Source organism: Eretmochelys imbricata, chromosome 8 (genome assembly GCF_965152235.1).
Source record: "Eretmochelys imbricata isolate rEreImb1 chromosome 8, rEreImb1.hap1, whole genome shotgun sequence".
In the NCBI taxonomy this organism is placed as follows: domain Eukaryota; kingdom Metazoa; phylum Chordata; order Testudines; family Cheloniidae; genus Eretmochelys; species Eretmochelys imbricata.
The window spans coordinates 63,369,165-63,395,415 of record NC_135579.1 but is presented as its reverse complement, the minus strand read 5'-3'; the positions used below and the strand labels follow the sequence as shown (position 1 = coordinate 63,395,415).

Sequence of the window (26,251 nt, the reverse complement as noted above, 5' to 3'; positions counted from 1 at the left end):
GAAATGGCCCAACTTGATGATCACTTTAGATAAGCTATTACCAGCAGGACAGTGGGGTGGGAGGAGGTATTGTTTCATGATCTCTGTGTGTATATAAAGTCTGCTGCAGTTTCCACGGTATGCATCCGATGAAGTGAGCTGTAGCTCACGAAAGCTCATGCTCAAATAAATTGGTTAGTCTCTAAGGTGCCACAAGTACTCCTTTTCTTTTTGCGAATACAGACTAACACGGCTGTTACTCTGAAACCTGTCGTACATGCTAGTAAGCTTACCAGAGATCACCCTAACTCCAGCAAGAGCTCTGGTAGGAGTCAGTCCTTCAAACCCTACACAGGCATTTTTCCTGTGATTACAAGTTCATAATAGCCTTGGCTTAGGACAAGCAACACTACGAATCTAGGAGTCACTCTTATACAATTTGAGACTCTGGTCTTCTCCTCTTGTAACAGATGATCAGCAGACAGAAGTCCCCTTCTCAAGGCAAAGGTTAAAAAGGCTGAGTTCTTGCATAAGTGGAGGGAGTATATTTGCATACGCCACCCCTAGAGGCTTCATGGGAAACTCACTCAACTTTAAGTGTTCATTCTTGCCTCGCACACAGTTTCAAATAGTCTTTTGAAGGTCAGAACGCTTCCCAGGGTTTATGCTAGCTATGTCTCCCTCCGGAGATATTACGTGCAATCCCACAATAATATGTAAACATTTCCATTTTTAATAGAACGAATTCCTAAAATATTTAAACTTAATTCAGTACATCTTGGTTTAACTTTATACAGTAAGGTTTGTCTAGGACATTGCAGGAAATTGTCATCTCTAACACATAGCCCATCATTTTAGAGGCATAGAGGGAGGGTGATTAGCAGGAGAGGAAGCAGGGACCATGCACTGGGAAGATGTGCAGAAGAACCTGAAGACCCTGCCTTGGAGAGAGCAGGGAGAGACTTGCAAGATGAGGTATCCACCATGCAGACATTCTAAGCTGTGCAGTAATAGAGTGGTGCTGCGGAGCTATTTGTAGCTGGAGCCTGACCCAGTAGCAGAGCTTTAAAGATATTGAGGTGTGAAGCCCCACTCCTGGCAACATCCTCCTACTGCATGTAAAACAGTGTTTCAGTTAAAAGAAAAGGAGTCCTTGTGGCACCTTAGAGACTAACCAATTTATTTGAGCATGAGCTTTCGTGAGCTACAGCTCACTTCATCAGATGCATACCGTGGAAACTGCAGCAGACTTTATATATACACAGAGAATATGAAACAATACCTCCTCCCACCCCACTGTCCTGCTGGTAATAGCTTATCTAAAGTGAGCAACAGGTTAGGCCATTTCCAGCACAAATCCAGGTTTTCTCGCCCTCCACCCCCCACACAAATTCACTCTCCTGCTGGTGATAGCCCATCCAAAGTGACAACTCTTTACACAATGTGCATGATAATGAAGTTAGGCCATTTCCTGCACAAATCCAGGTTCTCTCACTCCCTCACCCCCCTTGGCTCCCCTTCTCCAGTTTATGAACCACAGCGATGGCTGAATGATTGTGTGCACACTACAGCAGCACTCTGATGTTGCTGCACAACTTAGGGCATCAAGTATCAGAGGGGTAGCTATGCTCGTCTGTATCCACAGAAACAATGAGGTGTCCGATGGCACCTTAAAGACTAACACATTTATTTGGGCAAAAGCTTTTGTGGGTAAAAAACCCACTTCTTCAGATGCATGGAGTGAAAATTACAGAGGCAGGCATAAATATACTGACACATGAAGAGAAGGGTTACCTTACAAGTGGAGAACCAGCACTGACAGGGCCAATTCAATCAGGGTGGATGTAGGGCACTCCCAATAATTGATGAGGAGGTGTCTTCTATGGAGAAAACACCCATGGATTCTAGAGCAATAGCACAGAGAACCAGCTCTCTGGACACTTCACCCTACTAGCACAGTTCCCCAGTAGCCCTGATGTTCCTAGCTTTCTTCCCTACCTCCCAGTTAGAGCTGGTGGAAATTGGGATTTTTCCCTGTAGGAAACTGACTTTTTGCTGAAAAACACCAAACAAATATTTTGGCCATATTCTTGAATTTCAATTTCCCGATGAATGTCTTAGAAAAGCAGACACTTTTGCAGAAAGTGTGCAGTTAGCTGAAAATCCAGTTTTCCTTTTAAAAAAAAGTTGATAGACGTTTTTGATCAGCCCTGCACCTAGTACTGGTGCCCCAATCACTGCAGCCATGGTGCAGAGAGCTGGGAACAGGCATTCAGCACTGGCATCGACTCCTACATGGATTTACACTGAAATCTGACAGGTTAGGGGTGGGGCAAGAACAACATACTGTGTTTCATAGGTTTCAGAGTAACAGCCATGTTAGTCTGTATTCGCAAAAAGAAAAGGAGTACTTATGGCACCTTAGAGACTAACCAATTTATTTGAGCATAAGCTTTCGTGAGCTACAAGCTTTCCCTAGCTACATTCCCATCACATCAATCCCCATCTGCACAGGATCCTCATAGAGGGAAAAACTGCTGCTCAATCCTTCCACACTTCCTAATCCAGTTTCCACGACTTTCCCTCTCATTCATCAGACTAAATGCTAAGCAGAAAATTTGTGAACTGTAGCCTATAGGCCATATGCCACTGTAAATGAAGTCAGTTTTATTATTCACTTAATGGCAGTAGAATTGATCCCTATTAGGTCAACAGTGAACATTTTTAGAAGTTCTGATACTGGAATGTTTTATAAAAAGAAAAGCAGAAAATATTGGAAAAATTAAAGAAGCAGAAAGAAATAATGAGATGTAAACTAGAATCTGTATCTGACAAGTCCAGATCTAATAGAGTTAGTGTGCGAGCATAGCTATGGGTCACATTAGAATCAACATGATCTCAATTACAATTCAAACATCACTATTCTTTGTTAACTACAACACTTGCAATTTATGCAGAAACTTAGGGCCGGTCTACGTTACTGCTTAAATCAATGTACCACAGGTCGCTCAGAGGTGTGGAAAAAAAAACACACCCCACCAGAGTGACATAAGTTACAGTAATTTAAGTGCTGTCCACACTGGCGCTATGTCAGCGGGAGAGGCTGTCCTGCCGACATAAAGCGTCTTCACCAGACGTGCTACAGTGGCAGAACTGCACCGATGTAGCGCTGACATTCCCTTAGAAAATTGCAAGTTACACCACAGTCTAAGGTCACAGTGCTGCAAAGATTCAAGAATGTGTTTAGCTACATGAATGTGTATACAACAAGGAGTCCGGTGGCACCTTAAAGACTAACAGATTTATTTGGACATAAGCTTTTGTGGGTAAAAAACCACTTCTTCAGATGCATGGAGTGAAAATTACAGATGCAGGCATTATATAATGACAGATGAAGAGAAGGGAGTTACCTCACAAGTGGAGAAGCAGTGTTGACAGGGCCAATTCGATCAGGGTGGATGTAGTCCACTCCCAATAATTGATGAGAAGGTGTCAATTCCAGGAGAGGCAAAGCTGCTTTTAGAGTAACAGCCGTGTTAGTCTGTATTCACAAAAAGAAAAGGAGTACTTGTGGCACCTTAGAGACTAACCAATTTATTTGAGCATGAGCTTTCGTGAGCTACACGAAAAGCTCATGCTCAAATAAATTGGTTAGTCTCTAAGGTGCCACAAGTAAAGCTGCTTTTGTAATGAGCAGCCACTCCCAATCCCTATTGATGCCCAACTTAATGGTGTTAAATTTGCAAATGAATTTTAGTTCTGCAGTTTCTCTTTGAAGTCTGTTTCTGAAGTTTTTTTGTTCAAGTATAGCCACTTTTAAATCTGTTATAGAATGTCCAGGAAGACTGAAGTGTTCTCCTATTGGCTTTTGTATGTTTTCATTCCATACATTTGAAGAAGTGTTTTTTTACCCATGAAAGCTTATGCTCAAATAAATCTGTTCGTCTTTAAGGTGCCACCGGACTCCTTGTTGTTTTTGTGGATACAGACTAACACAGCTACCCCCGATACATGAATGTGTGTAGTACCATTGACCACTACCATAAGTCAAGTTACTTACAAATGTAAGTGTTTGCTTCGTGAGAGCCAAAGAGTCTTCAACTGCCACTCTAACTAGTCATGGTTAATGCTCTTTTAGTTCCGGTAATGACTATATTGTTATTTGGTTTTCACTCTTTAAAGACCGATTGTTTTAACTATTGCCTATTTTTTACTGGCAATAAATGTATTATTGTTGTAATAGAAACAATCCCCCTTCAATCCTTTCTTTTCCTGACTGTCCAGGAGATCTAGCCTATCTTACTTCCTTGTCGCTATCCAGAGATAAGGGATGAGTGTGCCCCTCTTCTACCCTGCCCATCTCTATTGCAGAGATATAGGCTGTCAGAGTAATAAAAAACAGTCAATGAGATGGGGACATATTAGTGAAAGGTTCCAAAGATCCTGCTGGTTTCCTAGGGTGGGGGCTGGGGGGGCAACAATCTGTATCATGAGCTCCCTACTGATTTTTCTTGCTCCAGCATGCCCAATCTGGAACAACATAGAAACATACTGTATATTTCACTCTGTCATTTAAGAATACATGCAGTTTATTTCATGATGTGAGTAATTTTGGTAAATTTATTATGTGTGTTCTCAAACATGGATTGTGCCCCAAAAGAGCACTTTCTACAAGATCCTTCAAGCTGTTAAATTTGAGTAGTTTGAGTACAAAACTTCCTAAAACCTAATTACAGTGCATTTTTTTTTTTTTTATAGTTGAGTTATTCTCTTAAATCCCATTCCTCAATGGGGAACAGCACACGTTTAGGAGTTGAGAACAAATGTGTAATGTGAGAATGCATGAAAATGAGAAATATGGATGGGGAAACAATAATTTCTAAATCTGTCTCAAGTTATAAACCAAACGTTTTATTTACATACATGCATTAGGCATATTACTGTTGGAAAACAATGTTTGCCCTTTTCAATAAGTTAAAAAATACAAATTAATGTAGTTAGAAAAGCTGCACCAGGTGCCTTTTTAAAAGAAAAAGAAAGATCCTATAACTGTATTTGAATAATTTTTCTATATGGTGTCGATTCTTACAACAATATGGTATAACATAAAGCTGAAACATTTCTGCTTTCTAGACCAGAGTCCAGTTTAAATTAATTCAATTTTCTAGTAAAAGGGAAACAAAAGCAAGAACAAGGAACAGATATTTTAAAAATTACTGATAGCTTCTGGCATGATGAAGCTGTTGATATTTTTGTATGAAATCTAATGAGTTTGTGATGCTAAAGGAGCGTACTGTAAAGCACGTGTAAGTTTCTTACTTCTGAATATGTGCTATATTTTAAAAGATGAGGTAGGCAGTAATCACCCCAATGCTCATTGCTTGAAGGTACCCTTAGATATCTCTGTATTCACATACAGCGATATATTTGTATGTTGCAAGCTATGGCAATTCTCCAGGCCTTGCCTAAACTACTTGTTCTTTGATTCTAAATATCTAATAATTAACCATCCGGGGAATGCATGTCCCTTCACTCTGTTGTCACATTAGAACATAAGAACAGCCACGCTGGGTCAGATCAAAGGTCCATCTAAGCCCAGTATCCTGTCTTCTGACAGTGGCCAATGCCAGGTGCCCCAGAGAGAATGATCAGAACAGGTAATCATCAAGTGATCCATTCCCTGTCGCCCATTCCCGGCTTCTGGCAAACAAAGACTAGGGACACCATCCCTGCACATCCTGGCTAATAACCGTCAATTAAATTTATCTGGTTCTTTTTCGAAGCCTGTTATAGTCTTGGCCTTCACAACATCCTCTGGCAAAAATGTTCCAGGGGTTGACTGTGCGTAGTGTGAAAAAAGTACTTCCTTTTGTTTGTTTTAAACCTGCTACCTATTAATTTCATTTGGTGACCCCTAGTTCTTGTGTTATGAGAAGGAATAAATAGCACTTCCTTATTTACTTTCTCCACACCAGTCATGATTTTATAGACCTCTATCATATCTCCCCCTAGTCATCTCTTTTCCAAGGTGAAAAGTCTCAGTCTTATTAATCTTTCCCCATTCGGAAGGTGTTCTATACCCCCAATCATTTTTGTTGCCCTTTTCTGAACCTTTACCAATTCCAATATATCTTCTTTGAGATGGAGCGACCAGATCTCCATGCAGTGTTCAAGATATGGGCATACCATGGATTTATATAGAGGCAATATGATATTTTCGGACTTATTATCTGTCCTTTTCTTCATGATTCCCAACATTCTGTTTGCTTTTTTGACTGCTACTGCACATTGAGTGGATGTTTTCAGAGACCAATCCACAATGACTCCAAAATCTCTTTCTTGAGGGGTCACAGCTAATTTATACTCCATTATTTCATATGTATAGTTGGGATTATGTTTTCCAATGTGCATTACTTTGCATTTATCAACATTGAATTTCATCTGCCATTTTGTTGCCCAGTCACCCAGTTTTGAGAGATCCTTTTGTAGCTCTTCACAACCAGTTACCAATCCATGGGAGGACCTTCCCTCTTATCCCATGACAGCTTACTTTCCTTAAGAGCTTTTGCTGAGGGACCTTGCCAAAGGCTTTCTGAAAATTTAAGTACGCTATATCCACAGGATCCCCCTTGCCCACATGCTTGTTGACCCCCTAGTAGATTGGTGAGGCATGATTTCCCTTTACAAAAACCATGTTGACTCTTTCCCCCCAAAAATTATGTTCATCTATGTGTCTGACAATTTTGTTCTTCATTACAGTTTCAACCAGTTTGCTCGGTACTGAAGTCAGGCTTACAAGCCTGTAGTTGCCAGGATCACCTCGGGAGCCCTTTTTAAAAATTGGCATCACATTAGCTATCCTTCAGTCATTTGGCACAGAAGCTGATTTAAATGATTGTACAACTACTAACTGTAGTCTGTAACCTATTTCACATTTGAGTTCCTGAATATCATCTGGTCCTGCTGACGTATTACTGTTTAGTTTATCAATTTGTTCCAAAACCTCCTCTAAGAACACGTCAATCTGGGACAGTTCCTTGGATTTGTCACCTAAAAAGAATGGCTCAGGTTTGGGAATCTCCCTCACATCCTCAGCCATGCAAAAAAATGATTTAGTTTCTCCTCAATGGCCTTATCATCCTGCAGTGCTCCTTTAGCATCTCGATTGCCCAGCGGCCCCACTGGTTTAGCAGGCTTCCTGCTTCTGATGTACTTTAAAACAATTGCTATTACTTTATTTTACATTACATATTACGTTATGTTTTGCTAAATATATTTCAACACACTATTTAAACTTGCTTCTCTCTACCACCCATCTGTCTTCTTTCCTCCTAGGAATTTCACAGATAGATCACTTTGTGTATGCTCACCAAGGCCCTGATTCTGCCAACTGTTCTACATAGGCAGACCCCTATGCCTGCAGAATCAGGGCCTAACCAACTGCTTGTGTCACATTCTTAGAAGTGCTGTGTTTTGGAGAGATTGTATCTGGCCATAACATCACAGTACTAACCGACGGCCCACCATATGTGCTATTACGATGGCTAGCACATTGAATTGTAAAACATATTTTGGGCCTGTTATTGTCTACAGCTTCCTGGTAGTAAGATCTAGGATCTTAGGATGCATTTTAAAAATGCATAAACCAACTACTGAGCTTGAGAGGGGTTTTTTTGGGGGGGTGCTAGACAAGCCCCTAAAAAAAACCACCACCACACTTTGTGGTTTGTAAGGGATCAAACCAACAAAGTTACTGGACAAAACTGCTTGGTAAATAAGGAAGGTAGGTAATGGAGCCAAATGAAACTACCATCCCCCAATGGCAGTAGAAGGAACAGAACCTGGGAAATGTCTCTCTGTGGTCTTGCCACCCAGCAAATCCATGACATTTCCTTCAGAAATCCCCCTGGGAGAAAAATACTGCTTATTTCTGAAATTACTTTTGATCAGCAGCTTCCCCCCACCCCTCATCAGCCAGAACAAGAATACAAAGGCATGATCAATGAGTCAATGGCAACAAGGGTGGATAGGCCTTCCATGTGGATGCCATAAAATCCATGGGTTTATCTGAGGATCCTCCTCACCCTCACAAATGGAGAAACATGCCCACTACTTATATCTGGTCCACAAATCACTCCAGACCTCCTGAACCTGCATGAAGGGGGAAGAGAGTTCTATTTTCCACAGTTTAAAGGTTAAGGAAATATTTACTTTCCCCATGCATGTAGTTGTGTTGGAGGGGATGGCTTGCTCTATGAATACAAGACAGGAACACACACATATATATAGTTGTTTTTTCTACACATATGCCACTAGTCTCTCACTGAAATAACCAGAGATTAAAGATTGGAACCCTACTAGAAGATTGCACCAGACTACAGTTCCAATCTTTTTTCCTGAGATTATGGAAATTGTACTTGCCAGTGCTTCCTAAGCCTGCTTGATAGAATTACTGGTATTTTCAGCACTTCATTCATGCTTCTTCCTTTGCAAGTACCCCATTTTTTTGTTCATCTCTTTAGATTTTTATATTAGATCACATTTGAAAATAAATCTTAAAACAAAAAATGTGTCTGCCCTTTAGTGATGGGAATTTATGTATCTAAAATACACACTGAATTAGTTTGTCAAAGAGATTTGGCTTGTTTTGAATATCTCTTTCTCAGTGCCTGTCACAACTGCATGGTGTTAGATGTATTATATAGAACAGTGTTACCTAAAAAATTAACTCCTGCCCATTTCCCCCCCGCCCCAAATCTTTTTAAAATTGTGTTTCCGTATACATCTGGACATGGGCTTTGTGTGTGGATTTGTTGACTTCTGGCAGCAAGGAATTAAACAGGGGCTGTTCCAGTCAAAACTACACACCGACAAAGATTGATTGGTGAGTTCCAGATTTTTTATTTTTGTTAAAAAACATAACAGTGATCTATTTTGGGTACAAATAACCATATAATGTGATTTCTTTAGTGCATATGCAGAAAGAAAGTTATGTGCATCAATGAAGGATAAACAGTCCATAGTAGCAAAACTGTTTGAATCCTACAGCCTTTCTGGACACATTTGAACTATGTTGATGAAGCCATAAAATTCCTTCAGAGAATTTCTTACCCCACAGAATTAATTTCACTCAGTAACTCTGAGATCCTGGCAAAGAAACACACCCTTCCTGCGGGACTGGTTGGATTTTAAGGCTCCAGAACAGTGGGAACAAGTCATCTCAAATACCATGTCTTTGGAGACCCAAAGATGGGTTCAGTATTGTGAATAATTGCCTATATCTGGACAAGTGAATACCACCATGTTAGATGCAGAAGTCATGACTTCCAGATGATCAGGACTATTTGGATTCTAGACATTTATTTTCTTACTGAGATAGAAAATACATTATTACATAGTCTATGGTAGCACTGACCAACGGTAACACATGCCTACTTTCACTGGTACTGTATCAAGAATGCTTTTTGTTTTGTTGAAATGGTAAGTACTTAATGAAGGAGATGAATTTCACCAATACAAACATAGTTTCTTAGGAAAAAAATCATAAATAATGGAGTTTTGCAACTGAAAAGAGTAAATATTTCCAGTTTCAGAACCAGTGCAAATAAATGTTCACTAATGTGGCTACTAGTTAATAAAACTATGCATCTGTACATAATAGAAAGCAAAAGAGAAAATACTGGCAAAGAATGTGATTAGATTTGTTTTTTCTGCCACAAATTAATAGTTTCAAATGAAGGACAGTTTCCCTCTGCCTCTTTCAAATGCATACATCATATTATTTCCTCTAGTATCAAAGGACCTGAACTAGTGTTCACTGAAATCAACACTAACTTTTGATTGATTTCATTGACTGTTAGATTAGTCCCCCAAAAAGTCAGTGACTGCTTCTAGGTTAGAAAGACAATTGGATTATCAGTGCTGAGTGACAAGTTACCCATATAAAAATATGGGGAGGTGATTAACTATTTTACACCACTCCAAATACTGATCATCTGGCTTTTATATTTAATTATGTTAAAAATGGCAGCTGATGCAAAGCCCATTGAAATTAATGGATATCAATCCCTTGACTTTGTTGGGCTTTGGATCAGCCCCATAAGCACCATTTGATGAGTGTCACATTTATTGTGTCATTGTGATTCAACAGGTCTCCTATTATTTGGGTGAACAGAAGCTTGCCTTTATGGGGATTACAGGTAATGTATAATTAGGACATTTTTAGCAATTATATTTTTATAGCCCACCTGGATTTTTAATACTTCTGAGAAGCTAATATATATATAGAAAGGGTAGCAAACAAAATTCTACTTCCTTGGCAGCCCACTATAGTTATAAATCTAAACAAATTAAAGTGACTTAAAGCAAACTCAGTTTCAACCTTTATATGATGTTAAGAGTTACACTACTCTGGAACAGTGGTTCCCAAACTTGTTCTGCCATTTGTGCAGGGAAAGCCCCTGGCGGGCCGCGCCAGTTTGTTTACCTGCTGCGTCCACAGGTTCGGCCGATCATGGCTCCCAGTGGCCGCGGTTTGCTGCTCCAGGCCAATGGGAGCTGCTGGAAGCAGCGGCCAGTACATCCCTCGGCCCGCGCTGCTTCCAGCAGCTCCCATTGGCCTGGAGCAGCAAACCACAGCCACTGGGAGCCGTGATCAGGCAAACCTGCGGACACGGCGGGTAAACAAACTGGCCCAGCCCACCAGTGGCTTTCCCTGCACAAGCGGCGGAACAAGTATGGGAACCACTGCTCTGGAGCATGTGTATTTATAGTAAAGTATTGTAGGTCAAGAGAATAAGAACGTTTTAATATTCTGTAAGTAGTTTTCCTTCGGACTAAACTGGACCCAATCTTGCAGCCTTTTCTAAGAGCTTGTCTAGCCCTCTCATCGACATAGTGCTCTCTACACCAGGAGTTAGGTCGGTATAACTGCGTTGCTTAGGGGTGTTGATTTTCCACACCCAAGCGACGTAGTGATACTGACATAAGTTGGTAGTGTAGACCACAGTTGAGGTTATAAGGCCACATCTATACTACCACTTATGTTGGCAAAACTTATGTCACTCAGGAATGTGAATATTCTAACCTCAAGTGAGAGAAATCATACCAGCATAAGTGGTAGTGTGCACAGTGCTATGTCGGTGGGAGCTCTCCTACTGACATAGCTACTGCCGCTCGTTGGGGGTGGCTTAATTATGCTGATGGGAGACCTGACAGCACCAAGCGGCTACATAAGAGATCTTACAGCGGCGTAGCTGCATTGGTACAGCTATGCTGCTGTAAGCTCTCTACTGTCGACATAACCTGAGTTTCAACTTCTTTGCCGGAAGACTAAGCTCTTGCAATGGGTTCTATTTGGGACTATACCTTCAATCCACAAGGAAGCCAAAGCTAGTGCAGAATATGGCAGTCCACACAGTAAGTGGAGAATCTTGTTACGAGTACATTACACCAGTGCTTTGTGATCTGCACTGGCTGCCTGTGGGTTTCCAAATGCAGTTTAAGCTGTTGGTTTTCACTCACAAAGCGCTAAGTGGTATCGGACCTGCCTATCTGAGAGATTGCCTTTCCTCACTGCTGCAGGAGAGATCTATGGTGGCACTCATATTTGATCATCCTTCCCCTCGGTAAAGAATAATGGATTGCTACTAGGATATTCTCAGGGAGGGGTCCTCTCTTGGCTTTGGCAGATGATCCCCATCCTGGTCCAAAATAGTCTGGATTTGTTAGTCTTCTAGGCACACTTTAAGAGGAGGGAGATATTGTTTAAGAAATGTCATTTCAGGTTTTCATTTTTCAAATCTGAATGGCGCTATTATATAGTTTATTTAGTTGTATTATGTGGGATTGCTGCTGTCTCTTGTCTGTTATATGGCTTGTCTTTTAAGTAGGTGCCTTTCTGGTTTCTAATCTAAAATAAATAAAAAGTTATGGGATTTCAGGTGCTCAGCACATTGGAATCAGGCCCATAGTTATTAAACTTTCTGAAAATAAGCTATTGCTTTGCATTAAGTTAATAAGCTATTGCTTTGAATTAAGTTAAGAGCAAAACTTTGAAGATAGTTGTGGGAGTTCTCCCTAAATAATTCATTTTTCTATTAAGGATTCCTGAACCATCTAGTATAATTATGGTATTATATTTTTGCACTACGCTCAGTACAAATATGTTATGGTGAATTCTATCTCTGTGTAATACAGTTGTTTATTAAAGCAACATTTCTCTGATGGAGATAACTTTTGAATATTTGTTTAAAATACGCAATCTGAGCAAATAAAGTTTGACGTAGACATCTAGATTACTTTCTATATTTATCTTAAGCTGTTGAGACATAGCCTTAATAGTTTATGGTGCTGGTTTTCGACTTATTCTTATACTGTAAACCTATGCTAGTCAATGAACACAGGAAGATAGATATAAACACAAAATAGGAGGAGATATATATTATATATAAAATGTTATATAGTAACAGCAAACTAAATTCCACTTTTATGCAAGATAAAAAACTTCACTTTAGCTGGAGCAATGCTAACTACTGTAAGAGTGAAATGTTTTTGTGATTTTTTAAAATATATTTTCTAATTCACACCATCTATTTTGAATCTTGATAATATAATTTCTAATTTCAAGTGCAAGTAGTACAGGATGTTAAGCTTTCATTAGTAGTGAGCATTAATTTTAAATTAGGAATAGAGACTAATTTGATTCCAGACTCCAGATTAAGTTATACAAATGTATAAATAGTAAAATTTTTAATGTAATGTATGCACAAGCTTAAGCTGGTTTTGTGATTAGTTTTAAAAGACATTGTGGAGTATATATGCAATGTGTCAACCAAATAGATATTTACTAGTTTAAGACAGGTCACTGACCTTGTATATATGCCCATTAGTTCAAAACAAACTGATTTAAACAATGCAATTTACCATCTCTCTTTTGCAGTGTTTTAAGACGTTTGGGGGGGGGGGTAATAATTATGACCCACACACACTAAGAAAAATAACATTTCAGTGTAATGTTTGGAAAAGGTCATGACTCCCTCCCACCATTTGTCTTATTTTTTAAACACATTCCTTATACTTTGTCATCTCAAAATGGGACAAGTCCTGGAAGTTGCCAAAAGCCTGCCAGTTGCAGCATAGCACAGAGACAGGTTGCTTTTATTTGACCTTCCCTAAAAATCCATGGAGAGACCATTCTGGAGACCTTCTAAAACAATATTCATGGAGGAGATTTTGAGGGCAGCGCCTAGCAGACAACAGGACTTAGGACAAGTGCAGGGTGTAAATACTAATGGATCATTCATCAGGAACAGGGCTTTTTTCAGCACATACTGTGATAAGAGGTTTTAAGATTAGAACTAAGCTTTAGTGCTTAAAGATAGGTTGAGAAGAGTTCTTCACCATAGATCAGCTAGTTTTATCTTTAAACTTTCAATTTAATTCTTCAGGTCCTTTTTGCTTTAATTACATTACTAACTCTACATTAACATATATATTTATATATCATTATGTTAGGTTTCAGTGGCTTTGATAAGTCTGTTTGAAACAATGCTGCTGGGTTATCTGAGCTACAAGGTAAGGCCTATTGGATTTATTCTTTGGAATCAATTCTCCATTTGATAGATTTCTCTTAATGCTAAAGGGAGTTTACACATGCTCATTGACAAGAGACAAGATCCCTTTGTAAGGCAGTTTACTACTTACAGGTTGACTGAAAGATAAAAATGATTATCTTTCAATTACCTGTGACTAATTGGTCAAGAAAAATGTTACTTATAATTACACTGAAGTGCATGACTCATTCATGATTTATGAAGTTTACGATGGGTCTGAATCAAAGCCCATGAAGTCAATGGCAGTCTTTTCATTGACTTCAGTGAGGTTTTAATCAGCCCGATGCTTACTTAAGAAAAGCTGTAGAGGACTGAGAAATATCATGGTACCAAAAAGGTGAAGGAAGAAATAGGCATCCAGATGCTCAGCTAATGTAAATCGCCTCCCCCCCCAATCAAATTTAGTGGCACTAGTTCAATTTACACCAGCTGAGGACCTGACAAGTAGCACTGTATAGATTTGTAATGAATTAGATTTGCCAAAATAGGGCAACAATTTGGGGGCAAATTACTGACGTCTTTTTTCTGAAGATGTGTTATCTACATCTCCCAACATCTCAATTCCTTCTGATGCTGGATTGGCATTAGGGAGCACTGTGCTGTTGGAAAGGCTATCTTTCATGAAAATGAAAGCCATGGTCTTGACTGCTTTTACTTCATTACAAATCAGACAGCACTTTTCAGAAGAATGGGAGTGTTAGGTGTTACATTCTAATTTGGACGATTGCACTCTGCTAATTTAAATGTTCACAACCTTTTATTTGGATAGTGTATTCTTCTCTACTTCCTGCTCTAAGCCACTGGATAGGTTTGCAGTTAACAGTAATATATATATATATATAAAACTTTCATTCCAGCTGGGCTGCATTTTATTAGTGGATGAAGTGATAAACTTTATTACAAGGAGGAGGGAGAAAAGTTATTCTCCATAGCCTCTGAGGATAGGACAAGAAGCAATGGGCTTAAATTGCAGCAAGGGCAGTTTAGGTTGGACATTAGGAAAAATTTCCTAATTGTCAGGGTGCTTAAGCACTGGAATAAGTTGCCCAGGGAGGCTGTGGAATCTCCATCATTGGAGATTTTTAAGAGCAGGTTAGACAAACACTGTCAGGGATGGTCTAGATGAAATTTAGGCCTACCACGAGTGCAGGGGACTAGATTAGATGACCTCTCTAGGTCGCTTCCAGTCCTATGAGTCTATGATTTATGTACATCCAAAGTATTCAGGGAGCCTTTGGAATGAAAAGCTGTAAATAGGCACCTTGCCTCAGATCCACAAAGGTATTTAGGCTCCTAACTTCCATTTATGTCAAAGAAGTTAGGAGATTAAATACCTTTGTGGATCTGGGCCTTTGGTACTTCTGAAAATCCCACTAGGCATCTTTGTTAGTTGTCTAAATACCTTTTGAAAATCCGCTCCTTTGGCCTAGCAATGCCGAACAGAGCAATGCCTAAATACCTTTGAAAATCTGTGTCTAAAATTATTGCAAGAGGCAATTGAAGAAAGTAAATGTAAAGGCAAGAGAGGCCTACCTTTGTGTCTGGGCTTAAATGGTATAATGCAAAAGTAGAAAATCTGACAGATCTATAGAGGATGGCATATTGTCTCAAACAGCCTTTCTTGTTTCTCAAATGTATTAGGTATCATAATAATCAGAGCAGAGGACTGGAAGTCAGAAATCTTGAGTTTCACTTACAATTCTTCTACTGCCTCTCTGTGTTGGTTAGAGACAATTTTCAAAGGTGTCATTTGGCGGGGGGGTATAGTCATATCTCTATGGTCTTATTTTTCCAATATGTGGAGTACCCTCAACTCTCTCTGACATCAGTTCAAGTTGTTGCTGCACAATATCTCTGGAAAACTTTTTTAAAAAAAATCAAGGTCCAGTTATCTGAAATTGGGCACTCAGGAATCGAGGCACACACAAATAGAGGGCAATTTTGAAAATATGGGGCCATATTTGTCTGCACCTCAGCTATTCCAACTCTAAACTAGGGATCTTTGCAAAATGCTTTGAGATCTGCTGATGAATGCAAGAACAAACTATTATACATTTGTCTTTGTTTTTTTCCTTAAAATGTCAAGTTCTCATTAGTTATATTTTTCTAATGTTTTGGTCAGAATTTCCTCACATAATTTGCCCTTTAATTTTTATTATGTGCTATTACAGTGAATTGTAAGAAGTCTGCATTTTGAGCTGTTTTGATAAAACAGTAAAATAAATGTCACCAAACAAAACAAGAAAAGGCTTTATTTTAAAAGTTTAAATATCTCATTGTGTGAAATGAGAGCATTTTGTGCTTTTAGTCTATGAGTCAATGGTATTTAATAACTAGTCAATCCATCAGAGTCACAGAGTAATACTTTATTATACTTATCAAGTGATGATTGCCAGAAATGTTTTTCAAAGAGTGTAACATTTTTAATAATCTTAAAACTGGCTACTAAATTATACCTGATAAAAAGCAGCTAGTACTGTTTATATAAATTAGGCATTGTCCATTATAAATATAAGTCTCTTGGTGGAAAAAATAGTACAATGAAAAACAACTGGTGCCAACATACTGTTTATAAAGCAATGCCACTTTTCATTCTAAAGTTATTGGGCCAGATTTTCTAAGGCCTTGAACTTGTGTAGTTTACACCTGTGCAAACTTTATATAAATAACTATTTTATCTAGCATTTTATCCCTACGCCTACTTTGCTTTTAAATGAGTACACAAAAGCAATGGTGAGTCAGTTCCCTAAAGTAGTTCTTTATATCCCTGGAAAGTGGGTATAAAAATGCCATCCTGTTTTGGTAGCAATTTATATCCACTTTACAAGTATAGTAAATTACTATACAGAAGAATGTCCATATTGAGTCAGACCAACGATTCATTTGGCCCAGTATCTTTTCTTCCACCAACAGCCAATGCCAGGTGCTTCAGAAGAAATGAACAGATCAGGGCAATCATCAACTGATCCATCCTGTTGTCCACTGCCACCTTTTGGCAGTCAGAGGCTTAGGGGCACCCAAAGCATGGGGTTGCATCCCTGACCATCTTGGTTAATAGCTATTAATGGATCTATCCTCTATGAACTTATCAAATTCTTTTTCGAACTAGTAACAGTTTGGCTCTCACAACATCCCCTGGCAATGAGTTCCGCATGGTACAGGTCAGTGGAGAATCAGTCCCATAGGATCAGATAATGAGAAGTTGTACATTTCCTGAAGTGATTATTTTTATATCAGAGATCTGCATGGAGGCTAACCGTCCTACTTGATCTATTAACTTTAGGGCAGGTCTCTCACAATAATATACATATCTGCTCCCCATAACACTGTCTGCCAGACCCAAGACAGATCCTGTGTGATAGGACATAAGCTTTGTTCCAACAATCTGCAAGATTGAGAACCAGGTAGCAGCAGGATCTGCATGTCCAGAATCCCAAATAAAGAACTTCCTTTGTGTTTAATACACTTGTGTCCTTTTTTCTCTCTTGTGATGGACACTACCAATACAGTGAAATCTGTAGCAGCTGATCATCCTTTGTTAGGAAGCATAAAGAGAAGTCCCCTAGACAGGAAAATAAGCGAAGATATTTGTTCAGTAGGAATACATGGTGGGTGAGTTTATAATGAATTAAAAAATTGAAATTCAAATTTCATTTATTTTTTATTGTGCCCACAGTTAAATACAACCACAGCCTTTAATCATCCTTCTTCCATCACTTCTGTGTACATTTACCACACAGAACATTTAAAACTATCCAACTATAGTCTCATTCATCTGTCAAAATACAATTCTTCTGGCACTATAGCAGCAGTGGCTTCTGGAGATGAAGGTGTGTGGGGGGTGGGGGGGTGGGAGGAGAGATTAGAGAATTTCCTTTTTGCACAACAAAGCTTGTATTTAGCATTCAGTGACTGAGTCCAAAGATAGAATAATGAGGATTAATTAATTTGTTGAAATAAATGTCAGATCATTTATGTCTATTTTTAATTTATCCTACTACACTTCAAATTCTTGAGATATTGACAAGATCTATTCCACAGTGTACATGCTGCAGTATTACATTAACTAGTACGAGCTTCATGAACTTTACCTTTGTGAAGAGTCCCTGGGAGCTGGATTCACAAGAGGACTTGGGTGCCTAAATCCCAGAATCGGGACCCACTGGGATTCACTGCTCAGCAACCCCCAAACCTTGTAGGTGCTTAAAATCGCCCGCACCTACATTTTTGGCATAAAAGTTCCCTAAGGGACCTTTGCTTCTGCCTCTGATCATATGCAGCACAGTCCCACATTAGGGATCCAGACACCCAAGCCCTAAAGCAAGACACAAACCGGGGGAAGATAGGTATTCCTCTGCCTAACTCACCTGCAGGGCCCAATCTGGTAAACAGGTTCAGACCTCGCCTGCTAGATTTGGCACTTCTAGGTGATCTTACACAAAAGAGGGGGTGAAGAAGAGGATCTCCCTCTTAACCTTTAGCCCAGCAGTGAGTGTTCTCATCTGGGATGTGGGAGATCTCAAATCCAAGCTGTCTCTCCACCTGAGAGGGAAAAGAGATTTCAACTGGAGTCTGCTGTCTCTCAGGTGATGGCCTTAGTCACTGAGCTATGGGATATTCTTAGTATCTCCTGTTGAAGATGTTCCACTGTGAATACATTTTTAAAAAGTCATTGGAGCAGGAGGTCTGGATCCTGGGTCTCCTGCCCTCCAGGTGAGAGCTCAAACCACTAGACTACAGAGTTACTCACACACTTCCTTGCTCTCTTTGGCCCAGTGTTTAATCCACAGTTCAACAACTTCAGTACTGAAAGAATCACTGAGCCAAATATCACTGCCTATTCCACAGGGATAGCAGACTCCTGACAGAGTGATCTGGAGAGAGCTCTGTGAGGGAAGTCTCATGGAGTTTTCCCCTGCTGCTGGCCCCTATTTTAACTTCCCTGAGATATAAACAGAAAAGTGTTATGTTCTCTCATTTACCTAATCTATTGTTTTCTCTCCACCCACTCACCAGTAGGAACACTAGTGCCAAATCCTGCAGTCCTTTCTCAGGCACGACTCCCAATGACATCAATGGGAGCCTTGCCTACCACAGGATTAGGCACCTGGTCTTTTCAGAATGTTGCATATTTGTACATTGTTTGGGATGAATGGTCTCTACTGTGTAACTCAGTGAAAGTCTGTTTCTGAAGTTTGGTATGTTCTGTTGTTTTAAAAAGGGAAACCTCTGGGAACAAGTTTTGCGAATACCCTTCCTCCTGGAAATAATCAACGCTGTCCCCTTTATCATTACAGTAAGTATCTGAATTAAGTGTCAGTGTCCATACCTGGGTGGGATTATGGGTCTGCTGAAGTCTCTGTTGACCTGTATGAGTGATGAGCAGGCCCTATTGGAGAGGCTAATTTAGCAAACTATGTTTTTCTTCTTGAAAAAAAAAATATTTAAAAAAGTCACACAGCCAACAATGCAATGAGCAAGATAAACCAGTTAGATGTAAAAGCAGAGAAAACTTGCATGGTAAAATGTTATCTACACTGTAAACTACCTATCTCAGTCACATGCTTTTGGGTATCATATATATTATACACAAAGGAGTAATGTAGTTACCAGTTTTTACATCAGGAGTACACAATTTTATAAACACTGAATTGGATGTAGTTTCTTGGACAGAAAAGCTGTTAAGATGTATTTGTGTTTATTTCCCCCTCCTCAGATTTTCTGGCCTGCACTAAGAAACATATTTATTCCAGTATTTTTAAATTGCTGGCTTGCCAAACATGCTTTGGAGAACATGATTGTAAGTATGACCAAAAATAGTTAGGCAAGAATAACTTTTTTTTAAAAATGTCCATTTCTGAGTCTGTTGTCTTCAGCAAGGCTGTTGCTTTCTGGTCAGGGGACAAATTTGTCATGAGATTAATCACTTTCACAATTCAATCATGGAAATGCTTCTATATTTTGCTGTATCACCATTTCATATCAAATTTGGAAATATTTTCCAGTAGTTCCTCAGTTGGTGGAAACTGGCACATCACTGACTTCCAACAAGGGAAGTTCCCTGAACGGCCAACTCTTATGCCACTCACATGTATTCTCTGCATCGGGGTCTAAAGAGCTGCTATGCCCCAGTTACTCCTGACTGGCATACGGAACCATCTGGGCCAGCTGATTAAATTTAGCACAGACTCCAGGATGCTCTAAACTATGCCAGGGTGGTCAATGACCCAGCCATGGAAATCAGGGAACAACAACTGACTACTTTGTACCACCCACTGTGCTCAGCAAATTTTAAGTGCGTTTGGGCCGTTGTATCTTATCAAAATATCATGGAACTATTGTATAGGATCAGCAGATGCATTATTTAAAAAAACCCATAACCAACCTGCTTTTTCTGTTAATATAGAATGATCTCCATAGAGCCATTCAACGTACACAGTCTGCAATGTTTAACCAAGTTCTTATTTTAATATCCACATTGCTGTGTCTTATCTTCACCTGGTAAGTAGCAGATGTTTATTCTTACACATTACATTTTCTAATTTAAGCACATCGTATTAAAACAGATATAGTAGGAATATTGTTTGTTAAGAGATAATGTTGTTCCCATGCAAGGTTTTAATTAACAGGTAGGTCCAAGGCAGTGTTGATGTAGTGAGGTTGGGTGAAAAGGGGGCTAGAGTTATTCTAATTCTTATGAAAATTAGACTTGTGCAAACACATCAGTAGAAAAAAATGTAGAGCACTACTTCTGATCTCAGGGAGAAAGTTACTCAAGTACATTGGGCCCCCTGCACAGCTCCCCAAACAACTTGAGCCCTACTGTGGGGCTATAAAAGGGAAGAGGTTGGGGCTGGACTGGCACCTAGCGGGTCTTCTTGTCCCTGTGCTCTGTGAAGATGCTCTCCACTGTAGCCTTCGTTAGACTGGTGAGACAGGTCAGGGAAGGGTCCACAGTATCAATACTTTGGCAACTCAAATGGTTCAATACTCTCATCAAAGTGAGTGCAGAGAAAGTGATAACATTTCAGCTCATGGGTTGGAATAGCAGCTTCAGTAAGGTAGCACTACAAACCAAGGGCCTACCTAAGTATACTGACCCCTTTCCAACAGCAGAGCTCCCTGTCAAACCCTTATTTCTCAGGCTGTTAGGAGGCGGTAGAGAAGGAGCAGTGAATGGGGAGGACCCTGTGCAGAGCATCTATAGTTCTATCATTACTTACTGTGCTAGCCAGGGTGCCTGCGGTGTCCCTGCATTGATGAAGCTCAGTCTGTCATTCTGGAGACACTGATTTGATTTTCTCCTGCTTTATTTCTCCAACCTAATTCTTCTGCTAGCCACTTCACCCTTCTGGTCAGGATAGAACAACACATGGCCTCTTTTAGTTCTGCCATTAATGTCCGTTCTTTAATCAGAAGAATTGGTGCTCTCTAGCAGCTCAAGGAATATTTCTATTTTTACTCCCTTCACTTACAGCCACATAACTGCATGAGGCCAGATCCTGCAGTCCTTTTCCAGCCATAATTCCTATTCAAGCCAAAACTTCTCATTCAACTCGCATGGGATTTTTTTGGCTGTGTAAGGACTGTGCCATTTGACCCACACTGTACATAATTAGGGCCCTAACAAAAATCAGCCCTTCCCCATGAAATCTGATCTCCCCTGCTGCTGGTCCTTCCCCCGCATGACTGCTCTTGGTGAGGAGATCAGAGGCACCTCCAGAGGCAGCACAGAAATGAGGGTGGTACGTCCTCACTTGTGCACTGCAGCAGCCTGGGAGCTGGGCATCCGTCCCTTCCCCCCACCCCCGCAGTTCCTGCCGCAGCTCTAGGCACCGAGCTCCTGGCTTCCCCTTCCTCCCCCAGCAGCTCCTGCTGGGGTGGGAGCTTCTGCTCCCAGTGGCTGCACCTGAGGCAGACTGGGCTCGGGGCCTCCCCCGCTCCAGCCAGAGCTGGGGGCTTCTGCTCCCTGTTGCTCCAGCCAGAGCTAAAGGCACCATCTACTGCTCCAACATGGGCAGCCTGGCCACGGGACTTCCCCAACCCCAGCTAAGGCAACCCGGTATTGGGGCTTCCGTCCTTCCCCTGCCAGAGCGGCTTGTGGCTTCCATTCCCCTCCCCTCCCCAGCCAAGGCTCAGGGCAGTCTGGGCTTGAGGCTTCAGCCCCGCAGCTGCAGCCAGGGCTTGGGGCTTCTTCTCCGAGGGGTCCTGCCAGGGTTCAGGGTGACCCAGTTGGGCTTCCACCCTAGGGCTTCTTCTGGGGCTGGGACACCCATTTTTCAAGGTGGCTCCCAGATTGGCATGGGGCCCCTGCCTTAATCTGTCACTGGCCTGGACTAGCAGCCCCCGGCTGGGGCACTCCTAGTAGCATGGGGGAGATCATACCCACCTCCACCTCCCAGAATCTCCTCAAACTTAAGGCAGCTCAGACAGCACAAAAGCGAGGGTGACAATCTTGTGATCTCCCCACACAACAACTTTTCAATTGCAACCCCTCTATGATCCCATTTTGGATCAAGACCCTCCCCAGTTACAACACTGTGAAATTTCAGATATAAACATCTGAAATCATGAAACTGACCAATTTTAAAACCCTCGGCCATGAAATTGACCAGAATGGACCATGAATTTGGTAGGGCCTGTACCTAATGCTGTCACTGTAATACCGGGATAGCCCATATTGCATCTTCAGCCACAGTTAAAGTACAATATAAAAGACTGGAGCAAGCTGTGCTTTAATATTTGTTACTGTCCAACATTTCACTAAAGTGCTAGACAAATTACAAAGTATGCATCCACTTCACAGTGAAGCATGCTCTTTCTGGAAATAAAGCAGTTTCCCCGAGAGCTTGCAGTGTCCCTGCTTGAACAAGTATATGAGCTCCATTTGAAATGGAACATTGTGTTTGGGTCCAGGCATTTTGGTACCAACAGTAAAACATGTAGAAAATGGCAAGTTGACCTACAGTAATTGTGCCTGGTTTCAACAGTTTCAGATACAGACTCATAGATTATATGCTGACCTAGTCTGACCCTGCTAGACAGAAAAATAAGCTAAATAAAAATTAAAAAAACGCCCAACAACAATTGCTAAATGAAGCACTTTGGCAGTAACTTGTAGTATTTGTTGACATCATTTGCCTAAGATGAGTCTTGTGTTGACCAGGAAATTGTTTATATTATTTATTTGAACATACAGTATTGAGATTTATATATTTGGGGGTAGCCATTCATATATGAACTTACAGTTTAGAGCAGCATTGTAATGACTACTGAAATATTCGAACACACCATAGACAGCATGCCAAACTCATCTCCAGGGTAAGGTCTTCAGTTATGTTATATTCTTGGTGAATTAGGGTCAGTGTCTTTCTTTAGTAGCTGCTCTTATTTATGGCTTAAACAGAGGCCCTGCTGCAAAGCAACAGAGGGGAGTAAAAATGTCCCATTGTGGGCCAAACCCATTGTTGGGGAGTGTGCAAAGGCAGAAAAGAGAAGCTGCTACCAGGCTGCCATTTCACATCCGACACAGAAACAGGCAGTGGCAAGAGTGGCTCTGTCCCCAAATGGACTGGACCATATACCAGAGCCAACACAGAACCCTTCTGCAGGCACAGATTACTCCCCACCACTCCCTTGGATGAAACAGGAAGAATGAACCAAATAGCTCCCCCTTAAATGAGTTACAGGATTAATTACAATACAGCCCTTCATACCTGAAGATTTATAGGTACTAAACACTTGTAGTTCCCATTTACTTCAGTGGGAATTGTGGATGTTCAGCACTTCTGAAAGTCAGGCCACTTGTCTTTATAATGCAGTGTATTAGAAGCCATGCTTATTTAGAAGATGCAGGAGGATAAGTAAATCCAAACAAGATATAGTAATTTATGGTAAATATGGTTTGAGGTTTTGTCTTACTTTACTCTGAAGATGAAATAACAAAATAGCTTCAGTTGATACCCTCATAACCATTACAATTTCTGGGAAGTCAAACTTTTGCTTCATAACTGATTTATAAGTATTGATATATTAATTTACTGGTTGAGAAAAATGTGAGTTTGAAACCATATGTTATGCTCAATACATTTATGAGTTCAATTAATAAAATCATAGGAATGAAGGGCCAGGGGAGATGGAACAATTTTTATGGTGGGGGTGCTGAGAGCCATTGAACCAAACCTATAAACCTGTATATAATGGAAACCACTTCAAACCAGGGGGTGTGGCAGCCCCCCCCCCCGAGTTCCAGCACCCATGTATAGGGCTGGAAGGGAGCTCAAGAGGTCATCCAACTTCAGCCCCCTGCAGTGAGGCAGGACTATGTAAACCTAGATCATCCCTGACAGATATTTGTCTATCCTGTTCTTAAAAACCTAATGACAGGGATTCCACAATCTCTTTTGGTAATCTATTCCAGTACTTAAGTAGCCTTACAGTTAGAAAGGTCCCCCCACTTCCTCCCAATATCTAAACTAAATCTCCTTTGCTGCAGATTAAACCAATTATTCTTTGGCCTACCTTCAATAGACCTGTAAAACAATCCATCACATCCTCTTTATAACAGCTCTTAGTATATTTGAAGACTTGTTAGGTCCACTCTGTCTTCTTTCCTCGAGACTAAACATGCCCAGGCTTTTTTAGCTTCCTCATAGGTTATGTTTTCCAAACATTTATCATTTTGTGTTGCTCTCTGCTGAACTCTCATTTCTCCATGTTTTTCTTTGAATGCGGCACCAAAACCTGGACATAGTATGCCAGGCAAGGTCTCACCAGTGCTGAATAGAGAAGAACAATTAGCTCCTGCATACGGCACTCCTGTTAATACACCCCATACTGACATTAGCCTTTTTCAAAACTGCATCACATTTTTGGTTCATACGCCATTTGTGGTCTACTATAACTCCCAGTACTACTGTCTAACCCTTTATTCTCCATTTTGTTGCGCATTTGATTTTCCCCTCCAAACTATAATACTTTGCACTTGTCTTTATTGAGCTTCATGTTGCTGATTTCAGACCATTTCTCCAATTTATCAAGGTCATTTTGAATTCTAATCCTGTCTTCCAAAGTGCTTGCAACTTCACCCAATGTGGCGTCATCTGCAAATGTTATAAACATATCCTCATCCCCCCCAATATTGACTATTCCTTGTAACCCTATTATCCTCTAGGTGCTTACAGACTGATTTTTAATAAAACTGTTCCAGTATCTTTCCAGGTATTGAAGTTAGACTGACTGATCTAATTCCCCGAGTCCTTTGTTCCTCAGAATGTTTGCTCTTCCCTAGCCCTCTGGGATCTTACCCACCTTCCATGAGTTCTCAACCATGACTCGAATGGTTTCAAGATTCATAGATTTCAATTAGTTCCTTAAGCCCAGAGTGAATTTCATTAGGACCTGATTACTTGAATACATAGAATTCATCTAAATAGTCTTTAATCTGTTATTTCCCTATTTTCGCTTGTGTTCCTTCCACCCTGTTAATATTAATTGAGTTAAGCAGCTGGTCATAATTTACCTTTCTAATTAGACTGAAGCAATATAAGCATCAAACACTTGAGTCTTCTTGGTATCTGGTATTAGCTCTCCTTCCCCAATAAGTAGTGAACCTGTTCTTTCCTTCATGTTTCTTTTGTTCCTAATATGTTTATAGAACCTCTCCTTACTGCCTTTTTTGTGCTTTAGCCTTTCTGATTTTATCCCTGCATGCCAAGCTATTCTTTTATACTCATCCTCATTAATTTGACCATGTTTCAACTTTTTATAATGTTCCTTTTTGATTGTCAGGTCAATAAAGAGCTCCTTATGCAACCATCTTTTCCTCTTCCTATTCTTCCCATCTTTCCTTCACATCAGCAGAGTTTGCTTTTGTGCCTTTAAATATTGTCTGAGAAACTACCAACTCTCCTGAATTCTTTTTCCTATTAGATTTTTTCTCCCACAGGGCACTACTTACCAATTTCTGAGTTTGCTGAAGTCTGCACTTTTTATTTTTTATTTTTTTTAAGTCTATTGTTCTTATTCTGCTGCTCTCACTCCTTCCTTTCCTTAGAACAATGAAATCTCTTATTTCACCCAAGTTGACTTCTACTCAGTACTGGATTTACCATGGTGCTGGGCCTACAATCAGAAGGGACCCTGGCCAGCACAATCCTCTGGCTGGCTCAGCCAGCAAGGAAAGCTGCCCCCACTCCTGCCTATTCCAGCCCTGCCTCTTCCCACCCATACTCCGCCTCCACCCTGCCCCCACTCCAGCCCTTCCCCTGACGACTGCAGCAGGGGTTAGGCGCCCTGCACTCACTGGGCAGCAGTAAGTGGAGGACTGACCCGGCCCCAGCCTGCTCCATGCCTCCGACTCCCAGCCGCGCCACCAGTGAGTGCTGGGGGCGGTTCCCCCCTGCTCCCCAGTCCCAAGGCTGGGAGCCAGGGGAGCAGAACGGAGTGGGCTGGGGCCAGGTCACTCCACTCCAGGGCAGGAAGTGAAACAACCCGGCCCCAGTCCGCTCCGCTGGCTCATGCTGGGGGGCGGTTTCTCCCTGTTCCCCAAGCCTGGGGAGGAGATGGAGCAGTGGGGAAGGGGCATGGGATGGGGAAGAGAAGGGGGTAGGGGAAGCAGGGGCAGGGGGAAAGACGGGGGTGGGATGGGGGGGAGATGG

The 26,251-nt window shown here is 40.9% G+C and overlaps 1 protein-coding gene across 3 annotated transcripts in view; it reads left to right on the top strand.

The window, feature by feature from the left end:
• The window catches only part of KCNT2 (potassium sodium-activated channel subfamily T member 2), a 293,358-nt gene that overhangs the window by 91,086 nt on the left and 176,021 nt on the right, over positions 1-26,251 (top strand). For all 3 annotated transcript variants that reach the window (XM_077824102.1, XM_077824101.1, XM_077824100.1), the window contains exons 4-8: positions 10,130-10,178; positions 13,495-13,554; positions 18,814-18,888; positions 19,309-19,392; positions 19,999-20,093. In XM_077824102.1, coding sequence (XP_077680228.1) covers positions 10,130-10,178; positions 13,495-13,554; positions 18,814-18,888; positions 19,309-19,392; positions 19,999-20,093 — 363 coding nt within the window. The remainder of the gene's footprint in view (positions 1-10,129; positions 10,179-13,494; positions 13,555-18,813; positions 18,889-19,308; positions 19,393-19,998; positions 20,094-26,251) is intronic.